We start from the raw sequence: 21,102 nt of genomic DNA, 5'->3' as shown, positions 1-21,102 counted from the left end.
ACTTGAAATGGTATAAATGCAAAACTAATGAGAATGCAAAATAATTGCAGAAAGAAACCCACATTCTTGAGAATTTTTGAGATCACTACAAAAGAACATAAACCCAAGTTTTTTATTCACAGAAGGTGGCAGGGAGGGAGGTCCCCGCAGGCTGTCCCCAGCCCCCCTTTGGAGAGAAGGTGCTTCATCCTCTGCTTTGCTGTGTCTCACAAAGAGCTATTATATGAGAAGCTATATTTTTTTACCATCAGACAAAATAATTCCTTGTGCCTTGCCCCACACAGTTAGAGCACTGTTTGGTTTCCTTCTGTTTTTTTCCAAAAGCATAACAGGTTTTCACCACACCACAAAAAAACCCACTGGTTTAAAAAAAAAAAAAAAAAAAAAAAAAAGTAATTAATAGCAAACTTAACCTAGTTGATAACAATATCCTAAAGTCAAGTTACCTTAAACTTAGCTGATAACAACATGCTTTTTTGAGAACATTCCCTCTGTTGAAGTGGGGATAAGGGAAGCCCCACTGGGACTCGGAGAGCCTGGCTGCTGTGGGAGGCAAACTCGGCCGCTCTGCTCCTGGCACCACATGTGCCTGTGCCAGGCTGCAGGCAGGGACAGCACAGGGGGACAAAAGCTTGCCTGGCTTTCCCTGGGAGCAGGAACATCCCAAAGTGGCTGAGGATGCAAGAAGGGAGCCACTGGAGTCCCCATCCTGAGGAGGAGCTGCCTTGTGTGACTGGGTCCCATCAGATTGGCCAGGAGAAGTTGAGGAAATACCTTGGGTCTATACCCTGGGAGAAGTGGAGCTGGAGAAACCCATGCAGGCCACCTCAGTGCTTGGGTATTATTTGGGTCTCTGGGAGGTAATTCTCTGTGAGCACTAAGGCTAGTCCCTCTGCTTGTGCTCCTGGGATATCTGATGGACACTTGAGCTTCCCTTGGTTCAACCCACAGCAATGGTGACACCAGCCCAGTTTAAGTCCTAGCCTCCCCTTTCCCTGGGGAACCAATCAAATTCCTGACTTCAGGTTCATTTTCTTCAGTTTCAAGGCCACGTTTGACTTGCTAGGAGTGTGGCAGTTCTGTCCCAAGTGCAAACAGCAGGGAAGGCAGTGCTGCCTGAGCCTTACAGCTTGGAAACACATTGCCCTGTGCTCCCTGGGGCTGATGGAAGAGGCTGGGATTTCAGTCACATCTTTTGGGGCAGAGCATGGAACATGGAAACAAGTTTCAATGGGGTGAGCTGTGCCTCAGCTTCCCAAATCCAGCCCCCGCTCTCCAAGATAAATGTGCTTTTCATGTTTTCCTCTGCTTCTTAGATGTATCACTTGAGTGATGCCAGTCTTTCTGAGGAAGTCCATGGGCTGAGATAACCCCGAAGAGATCCGTGGGAATTCATACATGGTCAAAACTAGGATTTTTCAGAGGAAAATCCCTCCTGGCTGTGCCTGAGCTCTGGCACACAGGCAGGACTCCACCGCTACCTGACATCCCTGCCTGGGCCAAGGTGGGAACAGCTTAGGGGTGACTGTTGACACCTTGGGCAGACCCAGGACACATGGCCAAGTGTGGGCCAGGTGTAGCCACAAAACCATTATGGGTTAAAATCACCATCTGAGACTTTGTTTGGAATCTTAAGGATGGGTTTACAACTGTCTGTGCTGCTGATCTCATTCTTAGAACAGGACTGATCTCCCACCAGTGTTTCCCAGCCCATATCTGTGTGGGAAGGTGGCAGGATGGCTCAGAAGACGAGCATCAACAAGCTCGAGGAGCAGCTGCTCTGTCCCATCTGCCTGGAGGTGTTCAAGCACTGATGGTGCAGCGTGGGCACTTGACCTGTCAGCCCTGCATGCTGTCCCTCCCCAGGGTGCTGGAGGGGCAGCTCCTGTGCCCCATGTGCTGCCAAGTGCCTGCAGTCCCCTGGCACCCAGCATTGTGCTGGCCCTTGAGGGCAGAGCCCACCTCAGAGTCTTGCCCAATGCACCCCACAGACGCACAGGTATAGAATCATGGAATGCTTCAGCTTGGAAGGGACCTTAAAGATAATCTCATTCCACCCCCTTTCATGGGCAGGGTCATCTTTCACTAGACCAGGCTGCTTCAAGCTCCAGCGAACCTGGCCTTGGACACTTCCAGGGATGGGCCAGCCCCAGCTTCTCTGGGCAACCTGTGCCAAGGTCTTTTCACCCTCACAGGGAAAAATCTCTTCCATTTATCTAACTTAAATTTCCTCCTTTTCAATTTTAATACATTTCCTCCCAATCTATCTGTTGGGAAAAAGGGGTCTGGAATCAAGAAGCAGCTCAATATGAGGTATACATCTTGTTCCCTTTATTGCTAATTGGCATGCTCTTATATACCACTATCGACTGTTCACGCGGCTTAGGCTTACATATTATTGGTTACAAGTGGCTGTTCACACATCCTAACTAGTGCTATGATTGCTACAAGACAACTGTTCACACTCCTGCTTACTTCTGCAATATTTCTGCCTTGCAGTTTACAGATATCCTGCTGGCACATCCTGCTATCATGGTGTAACCAGCCAACTTCCTCTTATCTCGTGTCCAAGGGCAATTCAAGGACTATCTGCTAGCTTCAGACCTGGGTTATGTACCCCCTGCAAAAGTCCATGTCCTTTCTTCTGCAGCCAAGCCTCTACATCTATCCAGTTCCTGATGAAAAGTTCAGTTCCTGAGCTTCCTCATAGCCCCCTTCAGATACTGAAACTTTCTCTTTTCCAGACTGAACAGCCCCAGCTCTCTCAGCTTATCTCAGTTATGGCTGTGGCAGAGTTTTCCTCCTGTGGAAACCATGGTGCTGCACAACAAACTCCATCAGTACAGGAGAGAGTCCTTTCCTCTAAGGGCATAAAATGTCAGTCTTAACTTCAGCATCCCCATCCCCAGTCTACCACACTGAAACACAGCTTACCTGCCAGGATGTCCCCACAGGAAAGGTCTGTATACCTGAAGCGGGTGAGCAGTGAGTGTTCGGTCTTTGTGGCCCATCCTTCCAAAGAGAGTTTGAGGTAGATGAATTGCTTGCTGGCTGACACAGGGATCCTCTCTGAGAGAACAGCACAGCCAGAGCCAAGCAGGCAGCCATGGTGAGAGGCAGCTGAAGAGGGAAATGGGAGCACAAAAAGCAGCTGAAGACCTTTGTGCAGGCATCAGGTCAGTCCTGGTCTTTCCAGCTGCCCAGGGCTGTGACCTGGCATGGGGGACTGTGTGCTCAGTCTGCAAGGGAGGGACACTGCCCAGGGCCGTGGGCTGAGGGGAGCAAGGCACCTGAAAGGCTCAGTCACCCTGCACACAGCCCAGCAGTGGCTCCAGCAAACTGCAAAGGGTCACCAGGGACCCACTCCTTGGGCCTGTCACCAAAATGCACAACCAGCCTGTGCCAATCAGAAGCCAGGGAATAAAATACCACCACCTAGGTAAATGTTTGTTCCTGCATCCCCGCCAAACTGGGGCTCCAGAATGTGCCTTTCCACAGGTTCAAGTATTGTAGAATTATGGAATATCGCGAGTTGGAAGGGACCTACAGGGATCATCGAGTCCAACTCCTGGCCCTGCACAGACACCCCAATAATCCCACCTTGTGCCTGAGAGTGCTGAACAAATGCTGCTGGAGCTCTGGCAGCCCTGGGGATATGAGGATTCCCTGGGGAGCCGTTCAGTGCCCCAGCACCCTCTGGAGGAAGAACCTTTTCCTGAGACCAAACTAAACCTTCCCTGACAGTGACAGAGTTCGAGCCATTCCCCCCGGGGCCGGGGCGACCAGAGTGGCCGAGGTCATTATGATGATAGGGTGGTCGGGGTGGCCAGGGTGGACAAGGTGGCTGAGATCACCAGGGTAACCAGGGTGATAGGGGTGACCAGGGTGACTGGGTTGGCCGGGGTCATTGCGATGACGGTGTAGCCGGCGTGAGCCGGGCCCTTCTGCCGGCGCTCCGCGCCTAGCAGCGCCCGCACGGTGCCCGCTCCGCGCCCTCTGCCCGCTCTGCTCCGGGCACCGAGACCGGAGCGGGGCCGCGCTCGCCCCCTGCGGCCCCGGAGGCCCCGGCGGAAGCGGCGCGGAGCGCACATGGCGCTGTACAGCGCGGCGGCCGCGGTGCTGGCGGGGCTGGAGCGCGGCGAGGGCGGCCTCAAGAGCCTCGTGTACAACAGCGGCTTCCCGGTGCGCCCGGAGGGAAAGGGGGTGCGGGGCGGCCCGGGGAAGTCGCACCCGGGAGGGCGGCGGGAGCCCCGGAGCCCGGCGTGGGCCCGGGTAGCGCTCATTGCTGACTGCTCCGCAGCATGTCCGGCAGCTCTACGCGCTGGTGTCCGAGACCCTCCGCTACGCCTCCGTGCTGGAGAAGCTGCTGGATAGAGCCGCCCTGCTGCAGGCCGAGAAGAAGCTGACGCCGCAGCTGGCGAAGGTACAGCCATCCGCGGGATCCCTGGGCCGTGGGACCATGTCCCGGAGCCGGGCTGTCCCGGATTCGCAGAATCCCCTGGCCGCGGTGTCCTGGAGCCGCGGTGGCCTGGGGCGGCGGGACCGGGCTCAGCTCGTCCCCTCCTCGCAGGTCTTGGTGTATGACCTGCTCTTCGGCAAGGGGCTGAAATGCGGGGGCCGGTGGAAGGCCCTGGCCCGGCGGCACCGGGCACGGCTGGAGGCCGAGCTGGCCCGCATGAAGGTGCGGCGTAAGGTGAGCCGCAACGAGGACCTGCTGGCCCCGGAGAAGGCAGTAAGCGCCGCAGGTGAGTGAGCTCGGGCTGGGTGGGCACCCTTTGTTGGAAGCAGTGGGGTCTGTGTCTGACCTGTTCGGCCCCTGCAGCCTCCCAGGTCCCACGCTACATCCGGGTCAACACCCTGAAGACTTGTGTGGACGATGTGATCGAGTTCTTCAAGCACCAGGGATATGCCTATCTGGGCAAGGCAGCCAGGTGAGTATTTCTTTCTGCTATCCCACCTTTCCCAGAATGTCAGCAAGTGGGATGAGGTCTGGTGAGTTGAAGGGTTGCTGAACTTGGTGCTCAGAGGGGTTGGGTTGGGGTCTGTTGTCACTCCCCACTCTTAGATGTTGCCTGTCTGGGTGCTACCTGGAGCTGAAGAAGAACTGTGGGATGAAGGGATTTCTCAGCCTGGGCTCCACTGTGAGCACTGGGATTGGGACTTTGTATTCATGCTCATGTGTCTTGTGGACAGTGTGGAGGAGCTGAAGGCCCTTTCTGGAAAAAAATTCTTGTTGGATCCGCATCTTCCGGAGCTGTTGGTTTTCCCTTCGCAGACAGACCTCCATGACAACCTGCTGTATACTTCAGGACACATAATTCTGCAGGACAAGGTGGGGGAACTGGGGAGCAGAAAGTTGCAGGGGCAGGAAAACTATTGACGGGGATGAAGGGTGATCTCCTTCCACAATGGCTCAGCTTGCTGCAGCATTTAAGTCAAAGCAGAAACTGTGGGACTCTCCTGGGGCTTTGCTTCTGTTCTTTGAAGGTTCAGGTTGAAATTCTGGGGTATAAAATCCCTGTGGGAGTTGGGAGGAGCAGGGGGCTATGGGTTGGGCAAGGCTTTTAGTGGAGCGTGGTGGTGGCCTTGACCCTGTGTCATGGTGGTTCTTGTGACCCCACAGCATCAGCCATGCCTGAGGAGGGGCCAGGTGTTTCTGCCCACCCCCTGACGGTCTTTATCCTCTTGCAGGCCAGCTGCCTCCCTGCTTTCCTCCTTGGCCCTGTTGCTGGCTCCCATGTCATCGATGCCTGCGCCGCCCCTGGAAACAAGACAAGCCACCTGGCTGCCATCCTGAAGAATAAGGGGTAAGGGCAGGGTTGTGTGCAGGGGTGGAGGGAATGGGGGAGGTGGCCCTGGTCCCCCTGAGCCCACAAGAAGGTGGCAGTAGGAGCTACAACCTGTCACCAACTCAGATGAGCTGGTCTCTTCTGGGCCACGAACTCACACGGGTTCACTCCCAGCCCCCAGCCCTGGGCCCGTTCCATAACCCTGCCAGAGGGGAGGCAGCTCTCAAGGTCTGCCTGCTCAGTATTTGAGTGTTCCTGTGGGCCAGGTGGTCTGTTCACGGCTTGTCTTGGGCTCTCGGCTCTGCCTTCAGACAGATCTTTGCCTTTGATGTGGATGCCAAGCGCATGGCCACCATGAATACATTGCTGACACGGGCAGGGGTCACTGGCTGCCAGCTGGTCCAGCAAGACTTCCTGACTGTGGACCCCAGAGACCCCAAATACAGCAGGGTAACCCACATCCTTCTTGACCCATCCTGCAGTGGCTCAGGTAACATGTGGGGCTCCAGCTGCTCACCTGGAATTGGGCTGTGGGTGTGCAAAACCCCAGGTGACAGCTCCTGTCCACAGGGATGGTGACACGGGGGCCAGAGGAGGAGGCGGCCCTGAGTGCTGAACGCTTGCAGGCACTGGCTGGCTTCCAGCGCCGCATCCTCAGCCATGCCCTGAGCTTTCCAGCTCTCCGGCGCCTTGTCTACTCCACCTGCTCCCTACACCAGGAAGAGAACGAGGATGTGGTACAGGCTGTACTGCAGGAGTGGGGCTCGGCCTTCAGGTGGGTCTGGCTCAGGGAACCTGGGGGTCTGTAGGGCAGGGTTTGGTATTGAACCCCTTTCCATGCCACAGGCTGGTGACTGCCTTCCCATCCTGGTCTTGCCGAGGACTCGCAGCCTTCTCTGGAGCAGAGAGCTGCCTCCGTGCTTCCCCTGCAGAGACCCTCACTCATGGCTTCTTCGTGGCTGTGCTGGAGCGGTGCAGGGAAGGGGCTGCTGACCCAAGGTGAGGGGAGGGCTGTGGGGGACTGCAGCTGGCCAAGGTCAGTGCTTTGGGCACCTCAGGGAGGGTGTGAGGGGGTATTTGTGGCTCAGGCCGTTTGCTCTTGTCCACAGCTCCGTGCCTGCAGCAGCTAAGGAGAACCCACAGCCAGGAAAGGGAGCAGAGCCAGGAGCAGCTCTCAAGAAGAGGAAAAAGAAAAAGCAGCGGGTAAAAGAGTGAAACAACATTTTCTGGACAAACCCCTGCACAGCTGGGGCTGTGGGGAACACATACTGGCCTGAACACAAGTCAAGCTATGTGCTGTGTAACACTGGGGACTGAGTGCCAATGCTGGGACCACCCTAGTGCTGGGAAGGGGCAACCGCTCACCCAGAGCTGCCCCTTGCAGCCAACCCCCACCCCCAGGTTTGCTCCCAAGGCAATCCCCACTCTGCACCCTGCAGGGCTGGGGTCCTCCAGTTCATCATGTTCCTTCCAAAAAAAAAAAAAAAAATCACTGTAGGGATGAAGCAGATTAAAAGTTTCTCTCCGCTGTTTTTGCCAGTGTGTTTGTGTAGTCCTGCCCTGAAACTGCCACTGCTCATAGTAGAGGCATAGTGGGGGAAAAAAGATGAAATAATAATAATAAATTACAATAAAAACCACAACAAATCCTCCTGTCCCTCTCTTTGAACTGGGGGAGCAAGGACACATGAGCCAGAGGGTGCTGCACCTGAACCCCACTAGCACCACCCTGCCCTGGGAATCTGAATCCCAGGAAACACACATGGGCACAGCCAAGTGAACACAGTCATTTTATTTTAAACCGGAGACATAAGAAGCAAGGAAACAAAAATTGCACATTCACACTAAAAGCCTCATCAGCCACAACAGGAATGATCCAAGTCTTCAGACAGTTAAAACCCAGCCTCTCTCCAAACACAAGGGACTTTCCCAGCAGGGCCTGTGTGGCAGGGGAGGGACAGCCTGGTTCCTTGCAGGTGTGTGGGACTACATGGGGCAGCTACTTTTGGGGGCAGGACCCAGAGCCAGGGTGCCCTCAACCTTGTCCCAGCTCATCCCCATCTTCTCAGAGCTGATCCGGTCAAACCCTAGCACATCAAGGATGGGAAGCGGGTGCTCTCCTGGCCCAGGATCCTAACTGGAGCAGAGGGCAGGATCAGTCATGGCAAGTACTAGCCCCTTTCCCTCTGCTTCCTCCAACCCCAAGAAGACATTTTCCCAGCCTGGCTGCTGTTGGCCCACTGCACCCACAGCCATGATGGTGGGTGATGGCCAGAACATTCCCACCAGCACCTGGAGGTCCTTTATCTCCCCTTACTACAGGGCTGTTTCCCCTCTGTGCCACATAGAACCCATCACCTGCTCTTTCTGCTGGGAGAGATGTCTTGACCCTGGCATTCAACACCATAACATGAGAGCTCCTGCTCCCCCATCCTCAGAGAAATAATTAAAAACTTTAAAAAAACAAACAAAAAAAGGTTTAGTCACATCCACATACATCACATTTAAAAGGAAGGGGATGATGAATAGCAGGGGGAGCATGGCAGAGCCTGCAGGATGCAGCTGCCTTTCCCAGCACAGTGCATTCCCACAGGCACAGCCAGGGTGGGAATAGCTAAACACTAATGGCTGCGGGGTAGGCAACTTCACTGAACCAAGCTTGAAGGAATTTGAAGGCAATTTAGCTTAAATACAAAAATAAATTTTTATTTTTTTAAAAAAATGTTTAAATATTTGTGGTTTTTTTTGTTTTTTTTTTCTTTTTTTTTTCTTAAATTTAGACCCCAGCAAACACACACACTCACACGGCTCGGAGAGTAAAAACCTGGCAGCAAAGCACTCCCGGGAATAGAGTGCCCATCCCTCACCAGGGACAGGGCAGGGGGTGGCTATTTGGTGACCCCCAGGTCTGGCAGTCTTCCCACAGAAGCTCCAAGGCAGCGAAGGGTGGGAATCCCACTCCTGGCTGGATGAGGACAGGGGAGGCAGCACCACAGTTCCTAGGAGCTAGTAAAACCCACTGGGATGGAAATGAGCTGAAAAATGATAACTTGAATTTGGAATGGAGGGGAGAATGCATCTGCTCTGGACTCCTTCTGTGAGCAATTCCAGAGCCCCCTGAAGTGCAAAGAGAGGGGAAGGAGAGAGGAGAAGGGAGTGGGGAGACTGCCATGGTTAGAATCCCCTGTCCTAGCTGCCTTTTAGTCACAACATAGAAGGGACAACTCCCCAGCACGAGCAGCCACGCAGTGATGCTACTGTCAACACCCAATTAGCCGGGGCACGTCTTCCCCCAAGGACTGGTGCCCCTGAAAAAGAAACTCCAAACAGCAATTCCGGCATAACCAACATGCCGCCACACACACGGTTTAGCTCTTCCTCCAAACTCGATTCAGTGAGTGCAGGAACAGGAGCACGGATAAAACAGAACTGGGGAGGAGGTTGGGGGCAGCCCACAGCCCCATGGAGCAGCAGAGATGGGAGAGGGGTGGGGGGACCCCCATCCTCACCCTGTGCCTCCAGCCCAGGTCCCAGGCTATGCCATGTCCTCAGCTGGAGGTAGCAGGACATTAGGTCCCAAGGGTGTCACCCAGCCGCACCCATGCCAGTCACCTGTGGCACCGAAACAGACACAGGCTGGAACCCACCCTGGCTGCAGGCATAGGACCATGTTCACCAGGCCATGGGATGAACAATGGGAAAGATTTTGGGACCTGGTGAAGACGGTGTCTGACAGCAACTCGGAACCACAGCAGGTCACCAGCCAAGCTCTGAGCGGGACATGGCCTTGGGGCTGGCTGAGGGCTGGGGAGGGGCATGGAAACAGCTAGAAAAAGCAAATGGGGAGAAATGTACACATTGTTAAACAACGCAAAATAAATTGAGGGAAAGAACATTGTTGATATGTACAGAGATTTGTCCAGTCTTGGCTCTGGAACTGTTCAAGTAACAAGAGTTAGGCTTATCCTGTCCCAGCATGGTATATCCAGTGGGTGTCAGGGATGGGGCCTGGTCCCACCATAGGGACAGCTCCAGTCCAGAGCCCCCCACACGTGAGCCAGTGGAGCCCAGCAGCACTAGGGTTACTTTTTGCGGGTGTGCTGCCTCCGTGCCTGCAGTCGTTGGCGAGTGCCCATCTTGGTTCCTGCTCCGATGGAGAAGGCGGGAGTGGATGAACCTGGAAGCAGAAAGGTTGCTCAGATTACTACCTTTGGGATCAGTACAATTCTCACCCTGGGAGGAATGGAAAGCTTGGCATCCCCAAGAGTCCAGCATGTACTACCTGAGCCATCTCCCAGAGAACACCTGACCCTACCACTGTCCCCAGCCTAAGGGGACACCATGACCCATGAGCTCCCCAAGGCTGGAGCACCAACTCCCTCCTTACCAAAGGAAGTGCTGACTCCTCCAAAGCTTGAGGCAGGAGTGCTGGGTGTCCTGAAGGAAAGGGTGCTGCTTCCACTGCCCACGGCTCCAGCGACAGGTGTGCCCTGCCCAAAGGTGGGCACTGGAGCTCCTGGAAAGCAACAGGTCACTGTGAGCCAGGTTTGGCAAAGGAGAAAGAGCCTTTGGGAGCCAGTGGCACCCAGAGGAGGCACAGGATGTTCTCTGGGGTCCAAAGCACCACAATCCATCCCCCAGAACCAGCCTCTGCTCCTGAAAAGCCCTTTTAATGCTAAAGTTACACTCTCCAGATAATCCCTGGGCTGTCTGAACAGCAGGGCCACTGTTAGAAGGATTTGTCAGGGAGGAACAAAGACCTTGGCCTTGCTAGCTCAAGGAGTTGCTCACTGTGTGGGTTTCAGTTCCTTGGTAGCTGGGAATATCCAGCGAGGATCTCAAGTGTTAGGGAAACCCTGAGAGCAAGCATGAAGTACTGGCAGTTGCTGGTTGGCAGCATTCCAGCTCACTAAGGTATTCCAGGTGGCTCTTAAGGACTCAGAAGACCTCGGCTCCTGCAGGATACTTGGATGGGCAAAGTCGGGGAGCTGGTGCCTTTAGAGGGGCCAATGAGCAGAGTTTAGGGATTTCCCTCCCAGGAGGGGCAGGATCCTTACAGGGAGTGATAGGAATGCCTTCCCTTTGTACAGTACAGCAAGGCTCTGCATAGCAGGAGCACTGGCCTCACCAGGGCTGTTGACCCCGAGAGCCTTGGCAAGGTCTATCAGGACCAGGGCTGTTGACCCTCGGAACCTTGGCAAGGTCTATCAGGATCTATTCCTGCCCAACTCTAGACCCTCAAGATGGCCTGTCTGCTCCCATCCCATGGAAATGTTCAAGGCCATGTTAGACAGAGCCCTGAGCAACCTGGTCTAGAGGAAGGTGTCTCTACCCATGGCAAGGGGGTGGATCAACATTATCTTAAAGGTCCCTTCCAATATGACCCATTCCATGATTCCATAATGACTCACCTCCAAATGCAGGCTTGCTGTTGGGAGTGCTGGACATGGTGAAGGCGAAAGGTGTGCTCTGACCCTGCACTCCCAGTACACTCTGCGGCAGAGATGAGCCGAAGGGCGTTGCTGCCGGGGCTGCCCCGCTCTGCCCAGCCCCAAAGCTGAAGGCCACAGCTGGGGACCCACTGCTGAGGCCCGGCGTACCCATCCCAAAGGCGCTGGTGGAGGGGCCCGGCTGGGTGCTGGCCCCAAAAGTGAAAGGAGAAGGGGTGGTGCCAAAGACAGTGGCACCGGTGCTGCTGCTTGTGGTCTGGGTGGTGGCACCAAAGCTGGATGTGGTGGAGGTGGTTGTTCCAAAAGAGAACACTGAGGTGGTGGTCCCAAATGCTGACTGGGTGCTGCTGGTGCCAAAGGAGCCCTGGGCACTGGTTGTGCCAAAGGCTGGCTGGGCACCACTGCCAAATGCTGGCTGAGCTACTGACTGTGCCGGAGAGGCTCCGAAACTGAACGCGGAAGTGAAGCTGATGGGGCCAGCAGCAGGCTTGCTGGTGGGCACCTGGCTCTCAGCAGCCCCAGTGCTGAAGCTGAGCTGGCTCCCAGTGCCAGAGTATGGTGGCGGTGGCTTTGCGCTGGCTGAAAAGCTGCCAAAAGCTGAAACGGAGGAGCTGAATGTCAGTGGTGCTTGAGCTGTGGTGGCTGGGGCAGAGGTGGACAGTGTAGTGCTCCCAAATATGCTAAAGCCCATGGTGGTGGCAGCAACTGTTGAGTTTGAAGGTACCTGGCCAAAGGCAGGGCCTCCTGGGACACTGGTGGTGGCAGTGACTGCAGCTGGAGGTGGCTTCCCAAACTGGAACACAGGCCCTGGGGGGGCAAAGCTGGTTTCTGTGCTGGGAGCAGAGCTGGAGAGGCCTCCAAACAGTAAGGGCTTTGTTGTGCTGGTGGAGGTGGCAGCAGTTACAGTCACACTGGCAGCAGGGCCAGTGGAAGCAGGCAGGTTCGATCCAAAGCTGAAGACAGGTTTAATGGTGGCATCCGTGGAGGAACTCTGGGTGGTGGCAGTTGTAGCTGCAGTGGTGAAGATGACGTTGGGAAGACCTGTGATTCCTGCCAGAGTAGCTGTGGAGGCAGTTGTTGGCTCTGAGGCTGGCTGTGTGGCAGGTTTGAAAGCAAAAGGAGAAACTTTTGCTGGAGATGAAGCTGCAGTGATGCTGCCAAAGATGGGCTTGAATATGGAGGATGTGGAGGACGTTGAGGCAGGGTCTGAGCTTACAGGCATGGTGGCTGTGGTGGAAGTGACAGCCGTGCAGACTGCTGTGTTCTCACTCTTCAGTGCAGCACCGAAGATGGGTTTGAAGATGGGGGCTGTGGTAGACATGGTAGCAGGTGGGATGGGCACAGCAGTGGATTCAGTGGGTGTAGCAGTGGCCTTGGTGGGCACAGTAGCAGCCGCAGTCACTGCTGGCCGGCTAGCTGGCGGGGTGTTCAGCATCCCAAACAGAATGCTTGGCTTTGGGAAGGAGGGAGGCTTGCTGGGGGTCTGGCTCAGCTCAGTGAACACAGGAGGGGCCAGGCTGCTGGGGGGTTGCACCACCAGGGCAGGGGGGGCAATGGGGGAAGGTGTGCTCAATACAGGCACAGGCTTGGCATCAGCAGAGATGGCAGGAAGAGAGCTTGACTCCAATGACACAGCAGGAGCAGGTGGCTGTGCAGCTGATGGAGGTGGCTGGGATGCAGCCAGAGTTCCAGTGGAATCTGGAAAGGGGAAAGAGCTTATTTGCGGACAAGGGGACACCTTCAGAAGCCCACCCTTCTGCCAGGTACTGACCCATGGCTGCAAAGGCTCCTGGAGCTCCCATCACACCTAGCCCTCCACGGTTACCATAGCCTCCAGCAGAACCAGGGGCTCAGCATCTGCAAAGGTGTCCCCTCAAGCCGTGAACGATAGCTCTGCTGCCAGCAGAGCATTTGAACAGAGGGTTTTTGTCAGCTGCCTCATGCAGAGACAGCGAGTTCCTGCTGCACCTGCCTGACTCAGCTGGCATTCCACTGTGCCAACTCTCCTCCTCCTCCTCACCTGGTGTTGCGGATACAGCCTGGCTGCTCTGCATCTTCTTCAGACTGTCCAGAAGTGAGGAGCCAGCTGGGGCAGGAGCTGTGGAGGCAGGCATAGGCCCAGGAGAGGTCACAACAAATGCTGGCGGCTTGGACACAGGTATTATCTCTGCAGTGGTGCTGGGGACTGCATCTACAGGGAAACAGCAAGATATCAGGACCCACAACTGGCTCAAACTGGAACAAACCCTCAGCAGAGGTTCCCAGCAGGAAGGGGAACTGCACCTACACCCTACAGCCCTTGGCAACCTCACCCAGCACCTCAAAGCATGAGATCTCTTCAGATGGAAGGCATCAAGAGCACCCCCAGACCCGAGCTTGCTCCTACTCCTCCACATTTCCAGCCCATCCTTACCAGCCTTATCCTCCAAGACACTGTTGAACCACTGCAGCACTGCCTTCTTCTCTGCATCCAGGTCCTCTGAGGTGACGGAGTAGCCCAGCTGAGGTGGTGGGGGCTGCCAAGAGAGAGCAGCAGCAGCTTAGCTCCCTCCCAGGGAAGCGGGCAGAGCCTCTCTGAAGGTGTGCTGGCGACTGTCTGTGGTGAGCCCTGTGAAGCAGGTGGTCCTGCCGCAGCTACTTGGGTCCCCGACACTGGTGGGCCTCCGGCGTGGCACTGAGGGCACGGCAGACCTTCCCCAGGCCATTACCTGGTCCAGCAGCAGGCAGCATAACCACGCACAGCCCACCAGACACTGGGGCTGGGGAGAGCGTCACTTCCCACTCGACCAAGGACGGGGCTTCCTTCCTGAGGGCAGGCAGGTCAGTGTGCCCCCAGCCCTGCAGAAATTGCAGTGAGCACATTCTATTGCCAGAGCGGGACCAAAAGGGCTGTGAGACAGCAACATACCAGCACCAGCTGGTCCCCACGGAAAGACGACAGCAACGGAATCTTCCGCTTGCGCTTCCCACTGCTCCCCGAAGCAGATGGTGGGCTCAGGGAATTCTGCTTCTTCCACACTGGTGACTCCACAACTATAGAAGGAGACAAGTCAGGCCGAGCTCTGGGCAGAGAAGTGTTTGGTTGTAGTGATGGGTCTGTCCCTTCTGACCCCACTCTGGGTGGCCCCGCTCAGAGGGCAGGGCCAGGGGCACAGTTTGAAGCTGAGGACAAGGTTGTGATACCCCGAAGAGCAGCTTCACATCCAGGAGGTCTGTGACATGAGGCTGGTGGGGCTCTGTGGGCAGTGGCCCCTTCCTAGCTCCACGGATTGTGTCAACACACTGCCTTACCCAAATCACAGTGCCACAGCTGGCATTGTATTATGGGGCTCATCTGCCATGGGCACAGAGGATTTCGTCTCTGTTTTAGCTGAAGAAGCACTGGAATAAGCTCAGACTGGAGTATGGTCAGAGTGCTACCCATCCCACTGAAGGTTCTGGATCAAGGCTGACACCTGACCCATGCTGCGTTGGGAGCTGGAGCTCCCCCTTGCAAACCAGCTCCCAGGCATCTGCTAGCACCCCAACACTGTCAGCACCCCCTTATCACTTGGAAATCCCACTGGGCAGTCAATGAGGGCAGCGGAAGTGCCACTGCCTTGGGACCAGCACGTGTCAAGTTTCCAGGTGACCCCTCAAGCCAATCCCACTGCAGACCTCAGATGCCTCCTGTCCTGTTCTCTTGCTTGCACTGGTGACCTGGGTGCAGTGCTGGGGCACACCTACACTTACCTTTCTCTGTCTGCAGTTCCTTGTCTGATTTCACTGGGGTGGAAGTGCTGGAACACTGTGACTCCTCTTCCCTGTGTAAGCAGGAGGAACAGTTACAGTCAACCCTGTGCCCAGCCCTGTCTGCAGGGAGCAGGATGAGACTGAACAGGCTGAAGACTTGCAGGAGTATCCCTGGTGTTAATTTGCCTCCTGCAAACAGATCTCAAGGCAAAAGCTTTGCCCAACTCCAGGCAGAGGAATTGCTTCCTCCTCCAGACTCAGCTTGGCTGAGCCTGTGCACCCTCCACAAGATGAGGAAGGTAGCTGGGGGGGTACTCAGGAAGGTAGCTGGGGGTCTCAGATGGCAGTCACTGACCCTTGAAGGTTGGGCCCATTAAGGTGGTTGTGCCAGTTTTGGTTCTGACATAAGCTCAGGCTCCTCTGATTTGGAAAAGAGGAGAACATTGGCTGTGCTCCAAGGCAGGCACTAAAATACAGATCCTGGGATTTGACTCTGACAGGGCAAAAATCAGGGCCCGTCTCTCCCCAGTGATCTGGCAATCCAGGCCATGCCAATGCCACCAGGCACCATCACTACTGTGGCAACCTTTAAGGGAGCTGGGGATCCCTTAAATCTCTGACCTTGCTTATGAGTGGGCCAGGGGTGACACAGCTTAGACACACCACAGCACGACAAGGTGACAGGGAGGCCAATTGACACAAGTGGGCCTCTACATCATTATGTGTAGGAGAGGGGCCTGGACTGTCCCAGTGGGACTTGCATGCTAAGATGCCTGGGAGAGACTGCTCTCTTGCTGGCTGGCTATCAGCTGATTACCTGGCTTTCTTTAGAGGCCACTCTGGTGTCTGGGGGCGGGACGACGCTGGGCTGGACAGAGGGGACACACTCACACCTCTTCTCTTCCACAGCTGGAATGCAGAGAGATACCAGCAGTAACTTGACATGGGTCTGGCAGAGAGCACAGACCCTCTACTCACCCACAATAAGCCCCATTGCCCAGGGCCATGGTTGTTGAGCCCAATGAGCTCAGAGCTTCTCCTGCTTCACCACCACCTAAACTCCCCTCCACATTTTAGGGAGCACAAAATCTGGCCACCCTAAGCTGAACCCACATAAGAAACAAGCAGCCTCCAGGGCCTTTACTGCCCTGACTGAGCCCAGGGAGGGAGTACACTGCCTTTGTGTGACACAGGTAGAGGCCCCCCAACTGCTTTAGACACCCTCATATGTGGGGCTGCTCTGGCAGGAGGCAGCATCTATCCTTGCAAGGAGTTCAAAGCAGATGGATCCCAATGCAAGGCTGAGACTCTCTGCAGCACCAGCAAACCCCTCCCTCCCACCACCTGGAGCAAACCTTTCCCCACACAGACAAAGCTCCAGTAGCCATGGCTATCTGTCCCTGGCACATCTGCAAGTCCAGCCAGGCCACAAGCAGTGCTCCATCACCATCAGCAGGTGGGACCTGGGTCAGAATGGGAACGCACGGCTCCCACACTGCTGATTCCCGCTGAAAAGATGTCAGCACAGCAAAAACATTTTTTTTCCTTCACCTGGATCTATCCAGTCTAGCAGACCGACCAAGAAGCAGGAGAGAGGAGAAAACAGTCTTGTTCTTGGCTTGGTGTAAAACCAGCAGTACAGCTCAGCCTAAGACTCCTCCAAAAACAAATAACTGCTGCTTGGCCCATGGCCCACAGCTCACCTCCTCTCTGGGGTGGTGAGACTGCCAGGCTGAGCCACACTACGTCCAGACATCCTGCCACACCTCCAGTGTCTCCTCACGAACCCAGAGCTGGGATTACACAAGTGATCCCAAAAGAATGTCAAGATAGTGTCTCTACCTGTGTGAGGCCCCGGCTGGAGCTGTAGGAGCTGGCAATGGCATTGCGGATGGAGCTGGGGATCCCACCGACGTAGGTGTTGTTGAGGGAGCTCATGGAGGAGGTGCGAGACCTCTTGTTGGAGCAGTCATCTGGGCAGTGTGAGATGAGACCCCTCTTCAGAGAGCCTGGCCTGGAGGGGGATGAAGGTTTGGTGAGCTCCTCACCATTCCTGCCCATCAGTCCTTTTCATGCAGAGCAGGTGGAGGAAAGAAATCCTGCTTCGAAACAACTCTCAGCAGCAGCACAGCCTTGCTGTCACAGGGTGACAGACTGAAAGCACAACCACAGTCTCTCTTACTCTGCAGCAAAACTCAAGCCCCCTTTTCCAGATCACACAGTCATTTGCTCCCTCCCATCCTAGAGTTGCTTTTGGCCGTTGGGCACTTACTTGGGTATAAGAGAAGCAGGGGCACCATTGGCTATTAGTGGCTCAAATGCTGACTGCCCACTTCCACTGCTGTTGTGGCGCCTGTGGAAAGAGAGTATGAAAGCCTATGACAGTGTGGAAGCCTCTCCCAATCTGGGAAAAGGCAGGCTGAGCACCCAGAGAGAGATCAAATCTTGTTTTTTTCCTGGCAGCCAATACTCAGGACAGAGCTTTCCCCCACCTACAACCTGCTGCAGATTTTCTCTCCCTGTGGGCCTGTCCTCATTGACTCTCACCCCAAACACCAGGAGCTCCTCCTGCTGCCTGTTTGGCACAGCAATTCCATGTCAAAAAAAAAAAAAAAAAAAAAAGCTGAACAGACCTGAGCTCTGAAACTCCCCCCTCTGGCCTCTTCCTAACCATTACCCTGGACAGCTCAAGTCAAAAACTGAATTCCCCTTCCCACTATGATTTCATGAGGATATGAAGTGTCAAAATCACAAAAGACACCCTGCTGTAAAGTGAAACTGGAGGTGTAGAACAGCCTGGTCACTTGGTCACTTGGCCGGGTGCTCCCCCCAAGCCCAGGGCAAGCTGACTCCAAGGAACAGGTGTCCCATGCTCTCCAGCTGACACAGTTCCTTTTTGTCCACCAAGTACATGAAATTTTCTATCCACAACCATTCCTCGTGCTTGCCAGACATTAGCGCCTTCAAAATTGGCTTTTGTGGCAGAGCTGTGTACTGGCATATTACAAAAACAGTTTAAAGAAGAATACCCTGAGCTTATCTTGTCTGTGCACCCATGTTGTTGTCCTGATTGGCTCTTGTAGGGCTCAGATCCAATGAGCCAAGCATTCAGAGATGGGAATTCAGTGCTGGGAGAGGACAGTGTGCCCTGCTTTACCCTGCTCTGCTCCCTGGGCCACCTCCAGCAGCAGCCCCAGTGCAGGACAATGCCCCAGGCACTGCCTCAGCTCCCCATCCCAGCCCAGATGGAAGAGCCTCCATGGACACAACTAGGAAGGACAAGGCAACTGCTAGAGCAAGTCCAGAAAAGAGCTACAAATTCGGTAAGGGGACTGGAGTACCTTCCCTGTGGAAACAGGCTGAGACACCAGGGGCTGTTCAGCCTGAAGCAGAGAAGGTTGTGTGGAGATCCCAGCAGCCTTTCAGGATCTGAAGTGGCTTGCAAGAAAACTGGAAAAAGACTGCATCAAGAAATGCAGTCATAGTACAAGGGGGAAAAGCTTCAAATTGAAAGCAGGGTAATTTAGGCTGGATATACAGAATACATTCTTCCCTCTGACAGTGGCGAGGCCCAGGAACAGGCAGAGAAAGTGTGGCTGCCTCATCCCTGGAAGGTTTCAAGGCCAGGTTGGACAGGGATTGGAGCACCCTGGTCTAGTAGAGTGTGTCCCTGCCTCTTATAGAGAGTGGCACTGGATGACCTTTAAGGTCCCTTCCAACCCAAATCATCCTGTGATTCTAGAAACAGCAGGAGGGTGGGATAGCAAGGCAGTGCTGTGGCTGGGAAGGCTCTGGCAGACCATGGCTCTCAGGATTTGCTCCTTGTCCTTCCTATGGACACTGGCAAAAACATAGCACCCTCCCTCCTTCGAACTCAGGGATGGAAGTTGCTGATCCTGAGTAACAAAAGCAGCAGACAGTGTCTCATCTTCTCTCTTGTTTCACCTCCCTCTGCTAGATCAGCTCACAAGGGAAGTGCTTGAAGCTCCTAAAGAGCAATGCTTCCATCTCTCCTGGGAGCCTGGGGCTGACAGAAGGACAGAGCCCACAGCAGATACCAACATTTCCCACCATGCTTTCTCAGTCTGCAAACCCCCGTGACGAGATGAGCCAGTTCCCACCTAGGCTTCCCAAAACACATCCCAGCCAGGCAGGGGAAAACACCGGACCCACACCTAAACCACTTTCCTTTGACAGCAAAGGAGGACTTTCAGATGCAGCACCAAGGGCTGTGTGATGGATGCGGTGTGCTTCCTCTCTGCAGTTCACTTCTCACACTATTTTTCCAGCCCTGACTCCAGGTCTCATGGGGCCTGGCATGCTCTGGGACACATCCCATTGGTCATCTCTGGAGAACGAATCCCATTTGTGACCTTCCCAACACACGGCTGCAACTAGAACTGCTCCCTTTTTACCTTCTTTTGCACTCCTGGTCATTCTCAAAAGTCTGGTCCTCCTCCTCCACAGCCCTTTTCCTGCTCTCCCTGATGGCATTCAGAACAGTCTCCTTCGCACATGGGTCAGGGCTGCTGGTGGCTGGGAAGGCCAGAGGCGAGACCACCTGTTCTAGACTGTGGAACAGAGCAGAGTGAGGTGGGAGACAGGCTGGGGTCCCCAGTCTGATCCCCCCAGAGAAGGGAGGACACAGCTCTCCCCTGCACCCCTTCCCGGAGGTCTGGAAAGCACCATCCCCACAGCCACATGGTAGCACTCAGGATGGGATGCTGCTCCCGAGCACAGCACAGACGGCTGAGCGTTCGCCACAGTGAGTCCTGGTCCCCACCGTGGCTGATAACCGGGCTCCCCCAGGTGTGTCCCGGTCTCCCCGTACTCACGCCGGGGAGCGGGCGATGCCGACGGCCGGCGGGGCGATTCTCACGGTGACGGGGCTGCGGAGCGGTCCGGCACGGCGGGCCCAAGGCGTGCTGCGGAGGGAGCTGCCCTCCCAGCGGGCGGCGGGCAAGCACAGCGGAACAGCCGGGCGGGCCTCAGGCAGCGGGTACCGGCGGCGCGGGACTTGCAGCCGGCAGCGCGGGACCCTGTCGGGGCAGAGCGCAGTCAGCGCCTCCGACGCGGTCTGGGGCTTCCCCGCCCGCTCTACCCCCATCTTCCCCTTGCTTACCCGGGCTGGGGGCGACGCGGCCCGGCCCTCGCGGCCGGGCCTCCGTTGGCGGCGGCTTTGCCGGGCGGGGGCGGCGCGGGCGGGCCGGGCCGCATGGCACACCAGGCACCCGCCGCACCCAGCGCCGCCGCGCCCAGCAGCGCGCCCCGCAGCAGCAGCCAGGCCAAAGCGAGCGCCAGCGCAGCGGCCACGGCCAGCGCGGCCCTCACGGCCCCATCCCGCCCCCCGCCGGGGCCCGCGCCCGCCATCGCCGCGCGCCCGCCGCTCCCGGCGTGCTCTGCGGGGCGGGGCGGAGGTGGGCGGGCGGAGCTTAACAGCAGGGCGGAAGCTTCTCGAGTGGGCGGGGCTTAGGGTGAGAGCGGCCGGCCCTCTCGGCGCGTACCTCGGAGGCGGGGCTTAGGGACACGCCCAGTGAGGAGTCCCGCCGTCATGCACGGAGGGGCCGGGCCCCACGGGTAGGCGGGGCTTAACAAGCGGGTGCGGGGCGGGCGGGGCCGGCCTCTCTGCGTCAACTCTGTGGGGGCCGTGGGCTTTTGGGGTGGAGCTTCTGGGGTGAGCGGCGCTTCCAGTTGCGTGATGGGCGGGGCCCGAAGTAGGCGGGGCTAAATGGGCGGGAGAACGGCCAGCCTTGTCTCCGCGGGCTCCCGGCGTGCTCTGCGCGGGGTGGGGGTAGCTCCGCCCCTGGACCGCTCATGGTTGGCCCTGTGCTCACTTCTCGTTCCCCGGACAGGGTCTCTCCCGCCGTCATCCACCCCCCCCCTGCCCCAAGCCATGTGTCCCTGTTCCCACCGGGACCTTCGGGCTTGCTCCATCCCCATCCCTTCCCCACCACGTCTCCCCCACCCAGCTTCCAATTTCCCCATCTCCAATCCACAGTCCTGTCTACCATCCAATTCCCATGTTCTTCCGGTCTCTGTGTTCCTGTCCTGTCTCCAACAACCCCCAACATCATTCCAGCCTGTGTGTTCCCCCCTCTGCCCCTCCCTATGTTCCTCTCCCCATCCTGTCC

The 21,102-nt window shown here is 56.2% G+C and overlaps 2 protein-coding genes across 3 annotated transcripts; one reads left to right on the top strand and one right to left on the bottom strand.

The window, feature by feature from the left end:
- The first annotated feature begins 3,927 nt into the window (after positions 1-3,927).
- On the top strand, positions 3,928-7,325 carry NSUN5 (NOP2/Sun RNA methyltransferase 5). 2 transcript variants are annotated; one of them, XM_030231577.2, is made up of 10 exons: positions 3,928-4,182; positions 4,313-4,423; positions 4,571-4,745; positions 4,823-4,931; positions 5,194-5,332; positions 5,692-5,807; positions 6,101-6,279; positions 6,360-6,564; positions 6,636-6,788; positions 6,899-7,325. In XM_030231577.2, exons 1-10 carry the CDS (start codon positions 4,090-4,092, stop codon positions 7,002-7,004), a joined length of 1,386 nt encoding a protein of 461 aa, XP_030087437.1. In that variant the 5' UTR covers positions 3,928-4,089; the 3' UTR covers positions 7,005-7,325. The 2 variants fall into 2 exon arrangements, with proteins under 2 accessions (XP_030087437.1, XP_030087436.1); XM_030231576.2 differs by having other exon boundaries at positions 3,931-4,182; positions 4,301-4,423.
- Positions 7,326-7,566: 241 nt separating this feature from the next.
- Positions 7,567-20,370, bottom strand: POM121C (POM121 transmembrane nucleoporin C). The gene is made up of 13 exons (XM_050981629.1): positions 20,094-20,370; positions 19,807-20,010; positions 19,387-19,542; positions 17,244-17,324; positions 16,814-16,985; positions 15,789-15,880; positions 14,972-15,042; positions 14,148-14,272; positions 13,653-13,755; positions 13,260-13,430; positions 11,201-12,937; positions 10,177-10,305; positions 7,567-9,966 (listed from the first exon to the last, which is right to left on the bottom strand). The coding sequence occupies exons 1-13, from the start codon at positions 20,339-20,341 to the stop codon at positions 9,872-9,874; spliced, it is 3,384 nt and encodes a 1,127-aa protein (XP_050837586.1). The 5' UTR covers positions 20,342-20,370; the 3' UTR covers positions 7,567-9,871.
- Between the last annotated feature and the right edge of the window lie 732 nt (positions 20,371-21,102).

The sequence above is a fragment of the Serinus canaria genome, chromosome 19, assembly GCF_022539315.1.
Source record: "Serinus canaria isolate serCan28SL12 chromosome 19, serCan2020, whole genome shotgun sequence".
Classification (NCBI taxonomy): Eukaryota; Metazoa; Chordata; class Aves; order Passeriformes; family Fringillidae; genus Serinus; species Serinus canaria.
This window is presented reverse-complemented; position numbering and strand designations above follow the sequence as displayed.